This window comes from Varroa jacobsoni, unplaced genomic scaffold (assembly GCF_002532875.2).
Source record: "Varroa jacobsoni isolate VJ856 unplaced genomic scaffold, vjacob_1.0 contig01720, whole genome shotgun sequence".
Taxonomy (NCBI): domain Eukaryota; kingdom Metazoa; phylum Arthropoda; class Arachnida; order Mesostigmata; family Varroidae; genus Varroa; species Varroa jacobsoni.
Genome location: NW_019214678.1, coordinates 18,574 through 31,137, shown reverse-complemented (window position 1 = coordinate 31,137; position 12,564 = coordinate 18,574). Strand labels below are relative to the sequence as shown.

The 12,564-nt window shown below is 37.2% G+C and overlaps 2 protein-coding genes and 1 long non-coding RNA gene across 3 annotated transcripts; 2 read left to right on the top strand and 1 right to left on the bottom strand.

The window, feature by feature from the left end:
• Window positions 1-182: 182 nt before the first annotated feature.
• snf (U1 small nuclear ribonucleoprotein A snf) lies at window positions 183-2,660 on the top strand. Its single transcript, XM_022853453.2, has 3 exons — window positions 183-635; window positions 1,121-1,237; window positions 1,703-2,660. Exons 1-3 carry the CDS (start codon window positions 426-428, stop codon window positions 2,048-2,050), a joined length of 675 nt encoding a protein of 224 aa, XP_022709188.1. The 5' UTR covers window positions 183-425; the 3' UTR covers window positions 2,051-2,660.
• A 1,085-nt stretch (window positions 2,661-3,745) lies between these two features.
• Window positions 3,746-12,469, bottom strand: LOC111272165 (uncharacterized). The gene is made up of 2 exons (XR_002687344.2): window positions 12,381-12,469; window positions 3,746-4,371 (listed from the first exon to the last, which is right to left on the bottom strand). It is a non-coding gene; the product is annotated as an uncharacterized LOC111272165 (long non-coding RNA).
• On the top strand, window positions 4,833-8,649 carry LOC111272160 (spectrin alpha chain). The gene is made up of 2 exons (XM_022853452.1): window positions 4,833-5,581; window positions 5,987-8,649. The coding sequence occupies exons 1-2, from the start codon at window positions 5,080-5,082 to the stop codon at window positions 6,586-6,588; spliced, it is 1,104 nt and encodes a 367-aa protein (XP_022709187.1). The 5' UTR covers window positions 4,833-5,079; the 3' UTR covers window positions 6,589-8,649.
• Window positions 12,470-12,564: the final 95 nt, after the last annotated feature.

Here is a 12,564-nt window from a genome sequence, read left to right as displayed (position 1 = left end):
AAAATTGCACGCATCCATTCCGGCGCGTCGAACTGTTAGTCGTACTCTAAGCAGATCTAAGAAACTCTATGCAGCAATAACGAGATCAAAGTTTCTGTAAATGAGCCGGGCAATATTTGATAACATAACAGATTCATTAACGAGTAACAATAGGTTAAAAAAGTTTGCTGCCAGAAGGGGTCGAGGGGGCCAAGGGTTGAGATCTACCCGGTAAGCAACGCGCGTGTCCAATATGCTGTCCGGTCTCATCGGCGAAAACGATAATAAGCGGATTGTTCTGGATAGGATTGTGAAAAGATAGTGCGTACTTCACCAATTCCATTTTCATTATCCACGAGAGTTCCGTCGTGATAAAAGGTCCGTTAGTCTAATCATTTGTTGTGACCGTATTATTGAGTGAACTACCCTAAACACAAATAGTCACAATGGATATGCGACCGAATAACACGATCTATATTAATAATTTGAATGAAAAAGTAAAAAAAGATGAATTAAAGAAATCTCTCTACGCGATCTTCTCTCAGTTTGGGCCAATACTTGATATTATTGCATTAAAAACTCTCAAGATGCGTGGACAGGCTTTCGTTGCGTTTAAAGAAATAAATGCGGCAAGCGAGGCACTTCGATCAATGCAGGCAAGTAACATATCACTCGTAACGTAACACGTATACGAATTTAAACAGCGTAAGGTTTATTCTATCGGATACTGTTATCAATAAAATAATGTTTTTAGGAACTTTGACTAACAAATGCTGAGATTGGTATAATATTCAAGGTTTAGTAAACTGGTTAGCAAATTGCCAGTTCAGGAGACTTTTTAGGAGTTTCCTCTTTCAACAAATGAGAAATAAAAGCAAGATCAAATTTTTGATTCAACAACTGGCCCGTTTCCTGTTCTTAATATTATTAAGTAAAGAACTTAATCGTGAATTACATGAACATTACTTCATGCACTTTTCAAGGCTAGCTTTATCACCGTTCGAATAAGCTATGTTCAATAGTGACACTATGCTGAAAATTTCTTCGCAAAATCAAAACGAATATCCTCAGTTCTGCGGCAACCTAACATATTAATAGAGTGATTTTTGAGAAGTTGAATATTTGTTTTTAATTTCTGTAGGGATTTCCGTTCTTCGACAAACCGATGCGTATCCAATATGCTAAGACTGATTCCGATGTGGTCGCAAAAATGAAGGGAACTTTCGTGGAACGTCAAAAGAAACCCGTTGAAAAAGTAGTGAGTAATAGATACGTCCCCACACACACACACACATATATATATATGAAAACTCCAATTTGTTTTAATTAAGGTTTTCATTTGACTTTTTATGACAGCCGTATTCATACGCTTGGAAAAGCAACACCAATGTAACCGACTGAAGATGAACCGGACTCCTAAGTCGTATCAACTTTGTACGGTCTAGAATTGCAAAAAAAAGCTAAGAACGATATTTTTAGAAGCACTAAGGCACTCACTTCGACAACGATTGTAATCTAAATTCCTAAAACCAGAGCAAGAAGAACGAGGTTGACTTGAAATAATCGATTTTACACGATAAGGCAGTCGCAGGGAGCATTTCAGTCCTATTTAAATTATCTTATGCATTACCCCCTTCTCTAATAGGCCTTTCGTCAGCTACATCTCTTCTTATTATAGATTTTCAAAAATTGTTCCTATGCGATTATTATGTGACCATTACAGTCGAAGTCCGTGAAGAAGGGTGGTCTTGCCGCAAAGACCACGAGTGCAGCTGTGCCGGAGGTTACTCAGACTTCTGCAGGCGTCGGGTCATTAGGACCCGTTCCCGATCAGCCACCGAATTCGATCCTCTTCCTGACAGGACTACCGGAAGAAACAAACGACGTGATGCTGCATGTGCTATTTGGCCAATTTCCTGGTTTCAAAGAAGTTCGGTTGGTCCCAGGGCGGCCGGATATTGCCTTTGTTGAGTACGAGGATGAGATACAGTCATCAGCAGCAAAGAACGCTTTACAAGGCTTTAAAGTGACGCCAACGGCCGCCATACGAATTACGTTCGCGAAGAAGTAGAGCCGCGTTTTTCGAATATTATCCCGTTGATGGCACCAATCGATCATCACTGTTCGTTCTCTAAACACAAAGCTTGTTTTTTGTGCTCAGTGTGAATTCTTGCTAGTGGTTACAACGATCTGCTTGAGTGGTACTGGCGAACCGTGGGCCAATTATATTTTATTTAGAATTAGTTGAATTCCAGTACGCAAACGTATCACACTTACGAGAATTGTCGTCCGCCATCGCAAAGAGAAACCTCTGGTACATTATTTGATGAACTTTTTCGAGTATAGTCAATAGAACAGGAATGGTCTCGACTAAATTTGCTTCGTGCTGTTTTTGTACAGTGCAAATGACGAGTTCAATTTCATAACAACGTTTACCTACGAGTTTAGGACGCTTACGATTTCGTAGTGAGCATGTAATTTGCGATGATATGTATGCCACTGTAGCGTTGCGCAAAAAATCCGAATGCTTAATTTAGGGATGAAGTAAGTTTGAGTGAGATTCGCCAAGACCTGGGTCAGTGTACATTATCATCGAGTTAAAGCGGAAGTAATGAAAATGTTTGATGGAAAAAGTAAGTTCATGTAAAATAAACCTTATTCATACATTTAAATAAAATAAATTGGTTACAATTCTTGCTGTAGAGGTAGTCTGACAATCTGGTAGTCGATCGCGACAGAAAATTAAATAATAAAAGTGCTATACTTAATGTGGCCTTGATAGAAATAGGCGCCGGCAATACAAAGAAAATGGTATTTTATTGTTATTAGCGGCTGTAATCTCATCCGATGTGCAAATCTTACATTAGTTCTACGCGTTATCTTAATACTAATAGTTTATGGGAGTACATTCGGGTCACTTTAAATTTTTAGATAATTATTAGAGAGTTGCTCTTTCAAACCGATCACCGTCTAACAAAGGCGGTCATATGATTCGCCTAAATCCAACAGCGTTAAGAAAGAGCCATACAAAGTATTCGGTTTGAAACTAGCTACTGCTTAAACGTTTGTTAATCACAGTACACCGTTAATCAATCAAATATGTTTTTCTGCTCTAAAAGTAAACGGATCAGAAGATGCATCAAGAAAGGAATTTTCATAAATTTGCTTCAAAATATTTTCCTGTTCTTTATTTGTCAGTCCATACTGTGTTGTTCTTGCTTATTTGCCATAGCTCTATGATTTATCTTATCAATAAATGACTATGGCAAAAAAGGAGCATAAGGAGCATGATCGATTAAAAGACCGATCCAACGCATCGGCGACGCTGCCAATAGGCATTTGCCGTCGATTAAAGATCTGATAGGGATGGGATAAGCAATGTGAAGCTAGAAGGTACGAAAGAATCTTTTTAAGCTCTACAATAGCAGCACTCAACATTTACAAATTGAAAACAATTGGATAAAATATGAGTATATAACTTGGTGTAAAATGTAACCGCAATGCGTATTGACAGAACTATTTGAATAGGGCCATCATATGAACAGCAAACATTGCGTTGCACATGTCTCTTAGATAGTTCACTTTAGCTAGAGTAAAAATAATTATGATCGGAGTAAAAAAAATTCAAATAATTTAGCGATATGTGTGGCTACAGCGAGTGCGTCGCGTAATATATTGAGCCGTACTGCAAACTATAGAAGCTTATTTGACGAAGCTAAATGCGGCAAATATCTGACGTATTTCTGAGATTAAGAACATTACTCAAAACCGCACAACACACGAATAACGATTTATTGGATTACTGAAAGACTTTTATGAAGTCAACAAAGTTAACTTTTCATATACAGTTTGTAATTGTTAATCGTATACTATACTTTTTTGCATAGCTTATTTAGTTTAGGTTGACGTTGGTTGGGCTATCCATAAAACTTCGCATATGGAAAATAAATTAATTGTTTACAATAGTGCAACTTGGATATGGAATGTCTAAGTTTGCAGACATAAGTATGTTATATAATTTTAGATGCCTAAAGTATCGTGTTGGAGCTAGCCAGCAATTAAAATATCCGATAAAAGCGTTGCCTAATATATTCTAACAAGTAAACCTTGTCAGCTGAAGTGCTACAATTTACTTAATTGTTTAATTTTTAAAAGTAGTTCATATCCATAGTACTATCAGTGTCACGGGCTTCGTCTAGTTATTGTCTAGCAAATAAAGTAACATTGAACTACATTTTTTGTTTTTATCACACAACTTCCATATCAAAACCGAAATCACCAAATTTTCTTTAAAAAAAAATATGTTTGTAGTTACTTTATTGCAACAGGTACTTTGAACGAGCACTTTTACACCGCTTCCATGTCCAACCGTCAGTCCAGGCCTTGATCGTCCTAGAAAGGCGAAAATGTATTTGTCAGGTCACAAGTAACCATTCTTAATTTTGTGATATTGTTGTCAATCGTAAATTCGAATGAAGAGACCTAAGAATTATATTTACAACAAACCGATATTATTTTTAACAATACATCCTTTATACTGAACATTCTTTTTTGTTTGCTTCTAGACTAATTGTAATCTGATTAAATTTTACATCTATGTCTTGTAAAATACGCAATCGTATACTACACGTAAAAAGGCGGACCAGTCGAAGGTTGGTGAAATTTACTCGTAAGAGGAGAACGTACTCAGATCAATAACTAAATTTTTTTTCAAAAATTCATATGAAAGTAAATGATGCATATCGCTGTGAAATGAAAGAAAGAAGACAGATATAGGAAACTTGAATGGCGATTTATCTGTCTTTATTAGTGATTGTGTCTTGGGAGGATATGCTCAATACTTTGCATTACCTTGTTGTAATGTTATATTAGCATGTAAAACGATAATGCTCCAAAAGCTCGATCTCGCAATGCGTCGGGCTGGCTTATCTAGAGAGAGACGGTTTCCTTTCCCTCACACAGGCACAGCTCTAACTCGGCGGTCGACTAAAACACTCGCGAGTTCCACCATTCATCAAATCATGAGTCTACCGTCTAAAGAGAGACATTTTTAGAAACTGTGTAGTTATTTTATGCGTGCATAGATAAATCAATGACTGAATGGCTAAGCTCGAACTAAAACACGAGCGCTGGAATCAGATACCTGCCGAGATGGCTACGTTATTCCGTAAAAAACGGTTTATCACGACGGCAAGCAGCGTATCGCCAATGTCAGTCACAAACGATTATTTAACGACAATCGCTGAAGAGGTTTCAGAAGAAATAATAAACGATGGAACGACCAACAACTACCGAGATGAATCAGAAGCATATGACAGCTGCGCGCTGTTATACCGCAAAGATGATCCAGTTAGCTCTTTTAGCAAGGGCAGTAGCGCGCAGGACCGCCTTTGTCCACCACTGAACCAGTGCGACAACGGTTCTTTGACGAATTCACGATATTTACACTTTCTCTGGCGGTGTGAAAGAATCGAGCAATGGATTGCAGAGAAGGAGGTGTACATAAGCGAAGAAAATTTGGGTCGAACCCTTCCGTCGGTGTTGGTGTTTCTTAACAAGCAGATTGCCTTTAATAATAGACTGTCTGCTTTTGCTGTAGAAGGTATGTAGGCTTGAGGTTGCCGACCTAATTTGAAATGTGGCCTTAGTACACCCTTTCGCGTTAAGTTAATCAAGTGTTCTTACTCTAGAGCCCGTTTATAATGTATTATCTTGCACAGCCGAATGTATTAGATTGCGTATGTAACCTATGTAATTTTCATTCATCTAAAACGTAGCTTTTTATGTAACTTATAATTCCTATTATTAAATGTGCTTTCACAAGATTATTCCTCGAGAAAAAGACGATAGTAATTCATTAATGGTCTGAAACATATGGTCGGCTAAAAAAAAGATCAGGCTCAAACTCTTGCGTGGTAGCTTCAGCGAGCCTTGCAATGTATGTTTGGCGCTATTATAGAAACGAACGATTAAGCAATTCTACTAATTTGTTCAACATTTGTTTCAGGAGTTTATCCATTGTTTGACTTGAAGGATCAGCTTCTTAAAGGTGATCATAGTTTAAGAAGCAGAATTATAGAGAGACATGCTCAGATGCTTGCGAGATGGCGCACCCTTCGTGAGACTTCAGAGGCGCGCGAAATCCGGCTCATGGAAATGTACGCAAGATGCAAAAAGGTCGATGAGTTATTGGCTAAATTTGCCAGAAAAGCGGTCGCACTGCATTTGTGGTGTCATAAAGCTGAAAAAAACCTAATTAGCCCTGTACGATGCAAATCGATAGAAGAGCTGTTTATACTACGAAAGACGTTTTCGCAGTTTTCAGCAACACTGTGCAATATTCGCGTAGAATTCGACGAACTGGACATGCTTGACGCTAAGTTGAGAAGCCTTGAAAACGTCCCTAGTAATCCGTATACACATCTCACAGTAGTGTCTTTGCAGGATATTTGGAAAAACCTCATCAACAAAGTCAACAGGCGTGAAGAGGAAATAAATAAAGAAACTATAAGACATGAAGAAATCGCAAAAGTGCGAGCCACCTTCGAATTTCACAGATTTTCATGGCTAATTTGCATTCCGATGTTTGCACTACTTCGTTTCCGGTAACTAAACAAACAATTCGTTCATGCAGGGTAATGGACCAGTACCCATGATGCTTCCTCAGGAATCGGATACTATGTAAATACCTTTTAAACAAAAATCCTGAATCTATATGTGTGTCAATTGCTGCTTTATCTTGTCATCCATATCCTCATTTACAGAATATATCTTCAAATATATTCTATATATACGTACATATTTCATATATTTGACGAGCCACTAGCCCTAAAGAAATGTATCACTGTTGGGCAGTTTCGATGATCGCATCGGCTAACAGGTGGACCCGGCGGGCAGCCCTGTCTTACTATAATCATTATCAACATCCTTTGTAATGGTAGAAATGATAGACTCTAATTATAATTATATATTTCCTCACTTATAAGATTTTTAATATTTTAGGTTGTCGCATTCACACCGACTTTCTTCCATTAAAAAGATATGTCACAGGGTATTTTTGCTCTTTACTGTAGTATTATATATGCACGTGTGTTCAAAGAAACATTCTGTTCGATCAATCTGAGTAGTGTTGTGAGTGCTTCCTAGAAGTACGAACCTAGCATCACTATGACCCAATGATAATTTTTGTCGTAACCTGACTTATTTTTGCAAGTAATCAATATAGCTAAGAGTTAGTGTGGTTGGTGCTTCCAATTTGGGGCACAGAACACGTGGGTAGATAAAGCTTTGTTTCGATTAATATTTTTTGCTTATAAGATGCCCGCTTGTTTTCGTTTATTCTACTAGATTCGATAAAAAACGTTATCGCTTCCGGCTAAGGGTTCGACCGATTTTTCAAAAGCCGATGATAAATTACGTGGAGTGCTGCGGGTCCCTGTATCTGTTGATTCTAGAACTGCATTCCTATCTGTCCACCGAGGTATAACAAAAATAACATTTCTATAAATGTTTTCGTCTAGTTACCTTTGCCTATGTATTCGCCCGATGCTATATATGCTAGAGTCTCATATTATCTTATTGCTAATAACAACTGACGTACGCATTTTTTGCTTCACTTTTAAATCTTTGTACAAACACCAGAGTCCACGTTTAGATATTTCGCGCATTATTGCAAAGCCTATGCGAATGCTTTCTATAATTGCACACCTTTTTCTCTGAGCCAACGCTTGACTTAATACTGGTTAGAAGCTAGGAGGATCCTGATCTTCCTTATACTTATGCAAGCTCTTGAGACATTTTCTTTGCATCCACTATAGACGTTGAACATTTGACCTAGTCATGCAACGCACTTGAATAATCCATATGTTATCTGTATGTTGAATATGTAGAAGATCCGCTACACCCAGCTCTTTGTCTACACATATTTAAAAAAAAAAAGTTCGTTGTTCATTAGCAGGCCACAATGGTGATCAAGAACTAAAATATTGCAGATACGGTCGTTTTATCAATGACGTAGTCTATATTAACAAAAACTTAACAATTTATTGCATAAATGCAAACAGCACTTCGTGGGGAAATCTCTGAGAACTCACTCGGTCAACATAGTGGAACAAAGGCTAATTCTGACTAACTTTTTTAATTGAGTTTTGTTTGTTGTTGTTCCATAACATACAGTGTATATCTGGAAATAAGTATGGTTTATTCCTGAAATCCCTTTCGATAATACCATATATTATTGAAAAGGTGTGAGTCTTTTTAATTCGTTACTTTGCACATAATAATTCATTTTAAGATTTAGACTTATGTTATTGCCATTGTTAATCATCTAACAATATTTAACAAAGTTAAGCTAAGCTCTTCGGATCAGCGTTTGGAATTAACTCTGGCCACGGGGCCAGTGCAATGTAGATCACAGCGGTAACAAAGAAATCTGTCGATAAGCAGATTTTTGTCATTGTTAAACGTTTTTCTCTGTATTGTCATCACATTATAGAAGATGTCACACGCGAAAGTTGAAGCTTGTTCAAGATTTAGCACAAAAGCTAACAGAGTGAGTGCACTGTTTAAGTGAAAAAAAAACGATGTTACAATGCACTTAATCAATAAACAGATGAAGAATGTACGATTTGAAGGAGATGAATAAATATGCATTAGTATGACACATCCAAATTTGTTTAGTTTTTCTCATTTTTGCAAGCTTCGGTGCGAAATATAGACATCAGTGATCATCTAGGCAGCCAACTCTCTTCATTTAATTAAAATCAAGTTGGAACGAAATCAGTTAGGGGTTTTATCGGCAGAAGCCTACCTTGTATATCAGGGGTGAGTCACTGCTCAAGTTTCAATTCCATGAAGCGGATTCTTGCTTCAACCTGACGAATAACTACACACACCAGATTTAAGAGATAGCCGAAGCTTTTTTTGGCTTAACTTACTCTAACAGACATTGCTTTATTAGAGGAAGTTATGTCACTTACTTGCAGGAGAATACGAGTTGCAAATCCCAATTAATTGTCAAATAATATTTTTGTGTTAATACTTAAACCGCAGATAAATGCAGCTCGAAGCTAGCTATTAGGAAAACGGTCGGATATATTCATGCTGTGTGCGTCTTTACATGTTGGCTATTATGAACCTGTATTTATCAATGTATATATAATTTATTAATAAAATGTTACTCATTTATTTTCCAGCAATCTAGAACATCGACCAAACTCTTTCCCTTAGTTTCCTTTGTATATATCCTGAGATCTTTGTCGATGTATATATCAATTTCATAGATATATGGTCTAATAATATGATTAGCAACATATCCCTTTCTAACAGCACGAGCATAGCGTCATCGGCGTCTGCACTCGCTAAATAATGATACATCCTATGGCTTTACATACCTATTACGACTGAAGGCGCGTTTTAGCTTCTCTCCTTATTCTTATCCCCCACCTAACCTTATTAACTGAGTATTTAACCCATTGTGTTCTAAGCATCGGTCAAGCTTATGCGACATTTTAATCAAGCTGTGTTTATCGCACGTGTTGAGATTCTTCGTGTTTGGTGAAATTGTACTTCAGACTGGGATTTACTTAGTTCCTTACTCACGCTGACAAATCACGACAAATTACTTTGACGCAGATGCTCTGCCTGGCAACATCATTTGCTCCTTCTCTGGGTTTGCTGTGACAGCGATGAAGTTACTGCTAAATCATTTTTACTACTCAACTGCTGCTCTTATTCTCAGCTGTTTCTGTATAATACTAAACTCTTGAAGAGTCTGATCATTTTCATATTCAAGGTTTTTCTATGATAAACTTCATCCCATGTGGAGCCCGATAGATTTTGAAACCTTTGAAGAATGCACCCTATCCTTAGAAGTGTAAACCTGGAATATTCACGTTTCATCAAAAGGAAAACAACAGGTAAACGAAGACAACTGCTGTATTCATCACAAATATAGGTACTACAAAATAGATAAATGTTAGTGATTAACAAATCGTATATCAGCCCGTACAATTAGGTTACATGTAGGTTACAAACGCGCCTGAAAATTCAGACTGTAATGGCCCATATCCAATCTTTGATTTCTCTTATAGCGCTACTATTGTTTTGTTTTAATGTCACATCTTAATCTATCCACACAATAATAACCTTATCAACTGGACTTCATATTTCAAACGATGACTACTTGAAAATATGTACAGTTCTCATCAAAGGCTTATGTTACCCAGCGTATCCAAATGACAGCAACCTAATTTATAGACTAAACTATATTTAGAGAATAATCAGACACTAAAATATACGTAGCAGGTCATTTCGCACTTGATCTTTTGAATTTACTCTGAGATTGGTAAGGTTCATAATTTGAAATATATTTGGAAATATTTCGTCGGCAAGCCTAAGGCGGCCATCCTTTAGAAAAAACAGACCCTAAGTGCTGCTACTATTCCGATACGTATGTCTGGTTTCTAAATGCTAGTGTTTTTCAAGTACGTTACTATTTTATGTATATGTACCTGTATACATACAAACCCCTGCCAAAGACATTTCTTCTCTGTGAAAGGATGGTCTGAGGTCCAATCTAGTTCATAAATTCTTTTTTTTTTAATTTTTAGCCAGAAGTTCTCTTAGTTTTAAGTTGAAAGTTTCTAAAAAGTCTTCGCCTTCGGACCTTTACTAAGCTTGTGCGCGATAGTTCTTTCTACACAGATAAACAACTCTAGCTCTTTCTGACAAAAAGAATAATAGCAATGGTATCGAAATATGTACTTTTGTGAAATAACTGTTAGCATATTTAATTCTTTTTAGAGAGACATTCTAATTTATATTTGGACCATTCTTCATACATCAAGAACTCGGCTATAAAGATTTATGTTAGGTTGGTTGTACGCAAAAAATAACTATCAGTTTTTACCTAAAAATAACATTAACTTTATTTTCATAATTAAACATTGATCATGTGCATTCTATGTGTGCATGTGCAATGGTTCTATTTCAATGTCTTGTTTCTTAAAAGGAATCGCACTGGAGAAGCACTTCTATTATTTTAGGACTACAAAGATACATTTAATTACCAGAACCGAACGGATGCCAAAGCTGGACTTCATGTCTCACAAATTGGTGAAAATTGTCCATCATTTTTCCGGTTTTTTCATATCTTCGATTCTCCGTGTTAAGTTTGTTTTGACGCTCTTTGACCTCGTTCATGAGGTTCTTCCAACTGTTTTCCAAAGAAACTATCGTAAGCCGAATGTATGGGTTACCAGGAGTGTTGATGCTGTAGTAGTCTTAGAACTTTGTGTCGACCATCTCCACTTCGATTAAATCGTCATGGATTCTGGCCATTTTCGACAGAAGCTACAAGAACCTTCTGTGAAGCTCTTTTTAAAATCTACTTCCGCTTTCTCGAACCACGGATGCAAGGCGATCGCTTTCTTGCTAAGGTCTTTATAGTTTAGTCGTGTCTAAAACTGTTTCACAGCTATAATATGCATACGTACAAAGATGTACGTTTGACAAATCCGACAACTTCTAATGTTCATAGCTTCTACTGCGCCGGCGGTGAATCTGCCATTGAACTCAGTCTGCTTCTAAGATACACCTAAATTGACGATAGGAATCTACCGGAATGTTGGCCGTTTGTTTAAGTTTCTCTTTCTGCAAACCCTTTCCTTATAAGGTCATTTGACAATTTCACAAAAATTACGGAAATAGCCGGCTTTCGAATTATAGCTAATCGCTCCATTTTTCGCCTATTCTTTCATTATCTCCTCGGAGATTGTTACTAGATAACTATGTGAGGTCGTCATGCTGGTGCGCTCATAAGCTGTCAACCGCATCGTCTAATAAGTATAACTTGAGCACCGAACTAATGAGTTGATCACTTTACTAGCTCCGGGCATACATGAGTACAGAGGATGCGTCTCTCTTCTATCTCGCCTAAAAACACCCAATTAACAAAAATTGTCTCTCTTCATTTACGCAAGGGCTTCAATTAGAAGCCCTTAGAGATAGAAGAATAGCTGCCTTGTACTTCGTGACATAGACCAATATGTAAATATGACACTCAGATCTGTTTGTCTTTCTTATTTGGCGTCCAACTTAAAGTAGGACTGACAGATCACAGAGAACCATATTGCTAATTTATCTGAAATATTCAGAACAGACTCCGTTGTGTGCCAACATAGGCGTTTCACGCATTGATAATATCCCAGCTTCTAATGAACGGCTTGCATATTAGATCATAGGCTAAAGTGCAACCATAAAGCCTCGTCTACGACTACTATATAACTGCATATCAGTGCGGGAATGAATGTTCAAAGTGACCTTTAGATCATTTACATCTGTCGCCTAAAATAGAAAATCTGGAAAATTATAACATGAAAAAATTTGGACATTTAACTAACCAAAGGCGATGGCCTGCAACCGAAATACGGCGCGTCAGGTATCACTGCTAACCGAGAATAAAAATAAACATTAATGACTCTCAATGATTAACCGCATTCACTAAATCGTAGCGCCTAACTCAACACGTACATGTGGTATAAATGATATCAGTGACACACAACTCGTGACCCGTCACGAAAAAAG

Bases quoted from the DNA above. Each gene is read 5' to 3' on its own strand.
- snf (XM_022853453.2), top strand. From the start codon at position 426: ATGGATATGCGACCGAATAACACGATCTATATTAATAATTTGAATGAA. The intron at 636-1,120 runs GCAAGTAACATA...TAATTTCTGTAG, and splicing joins AGGCACTTCGATCAATGCAG to GGATTTCCGTTCTTCGACAA. The intron at 1,238-1,702 runs GTGAGTAATAGA...TGACCATTACAG, and splicing joins AGAAACCCGTTGAAAAAGTA to TCGAAGTCCGTGAAGAAGGG.
- LOC111272160 (XM_022853452.1), top strand. From the start codon at position 5,080: ATGGCTAAGCTCGAACTAAAACACGAGCGCTGGAATCAGATACCTGCC. The intron at 5,582-5,986 runs GTATGTAGGCTT...CATTTGTTTCAG, and splicing joins GTCTGCTTTTGCTGTAGAAG to GAGTTTATCCATTGTTTGAC.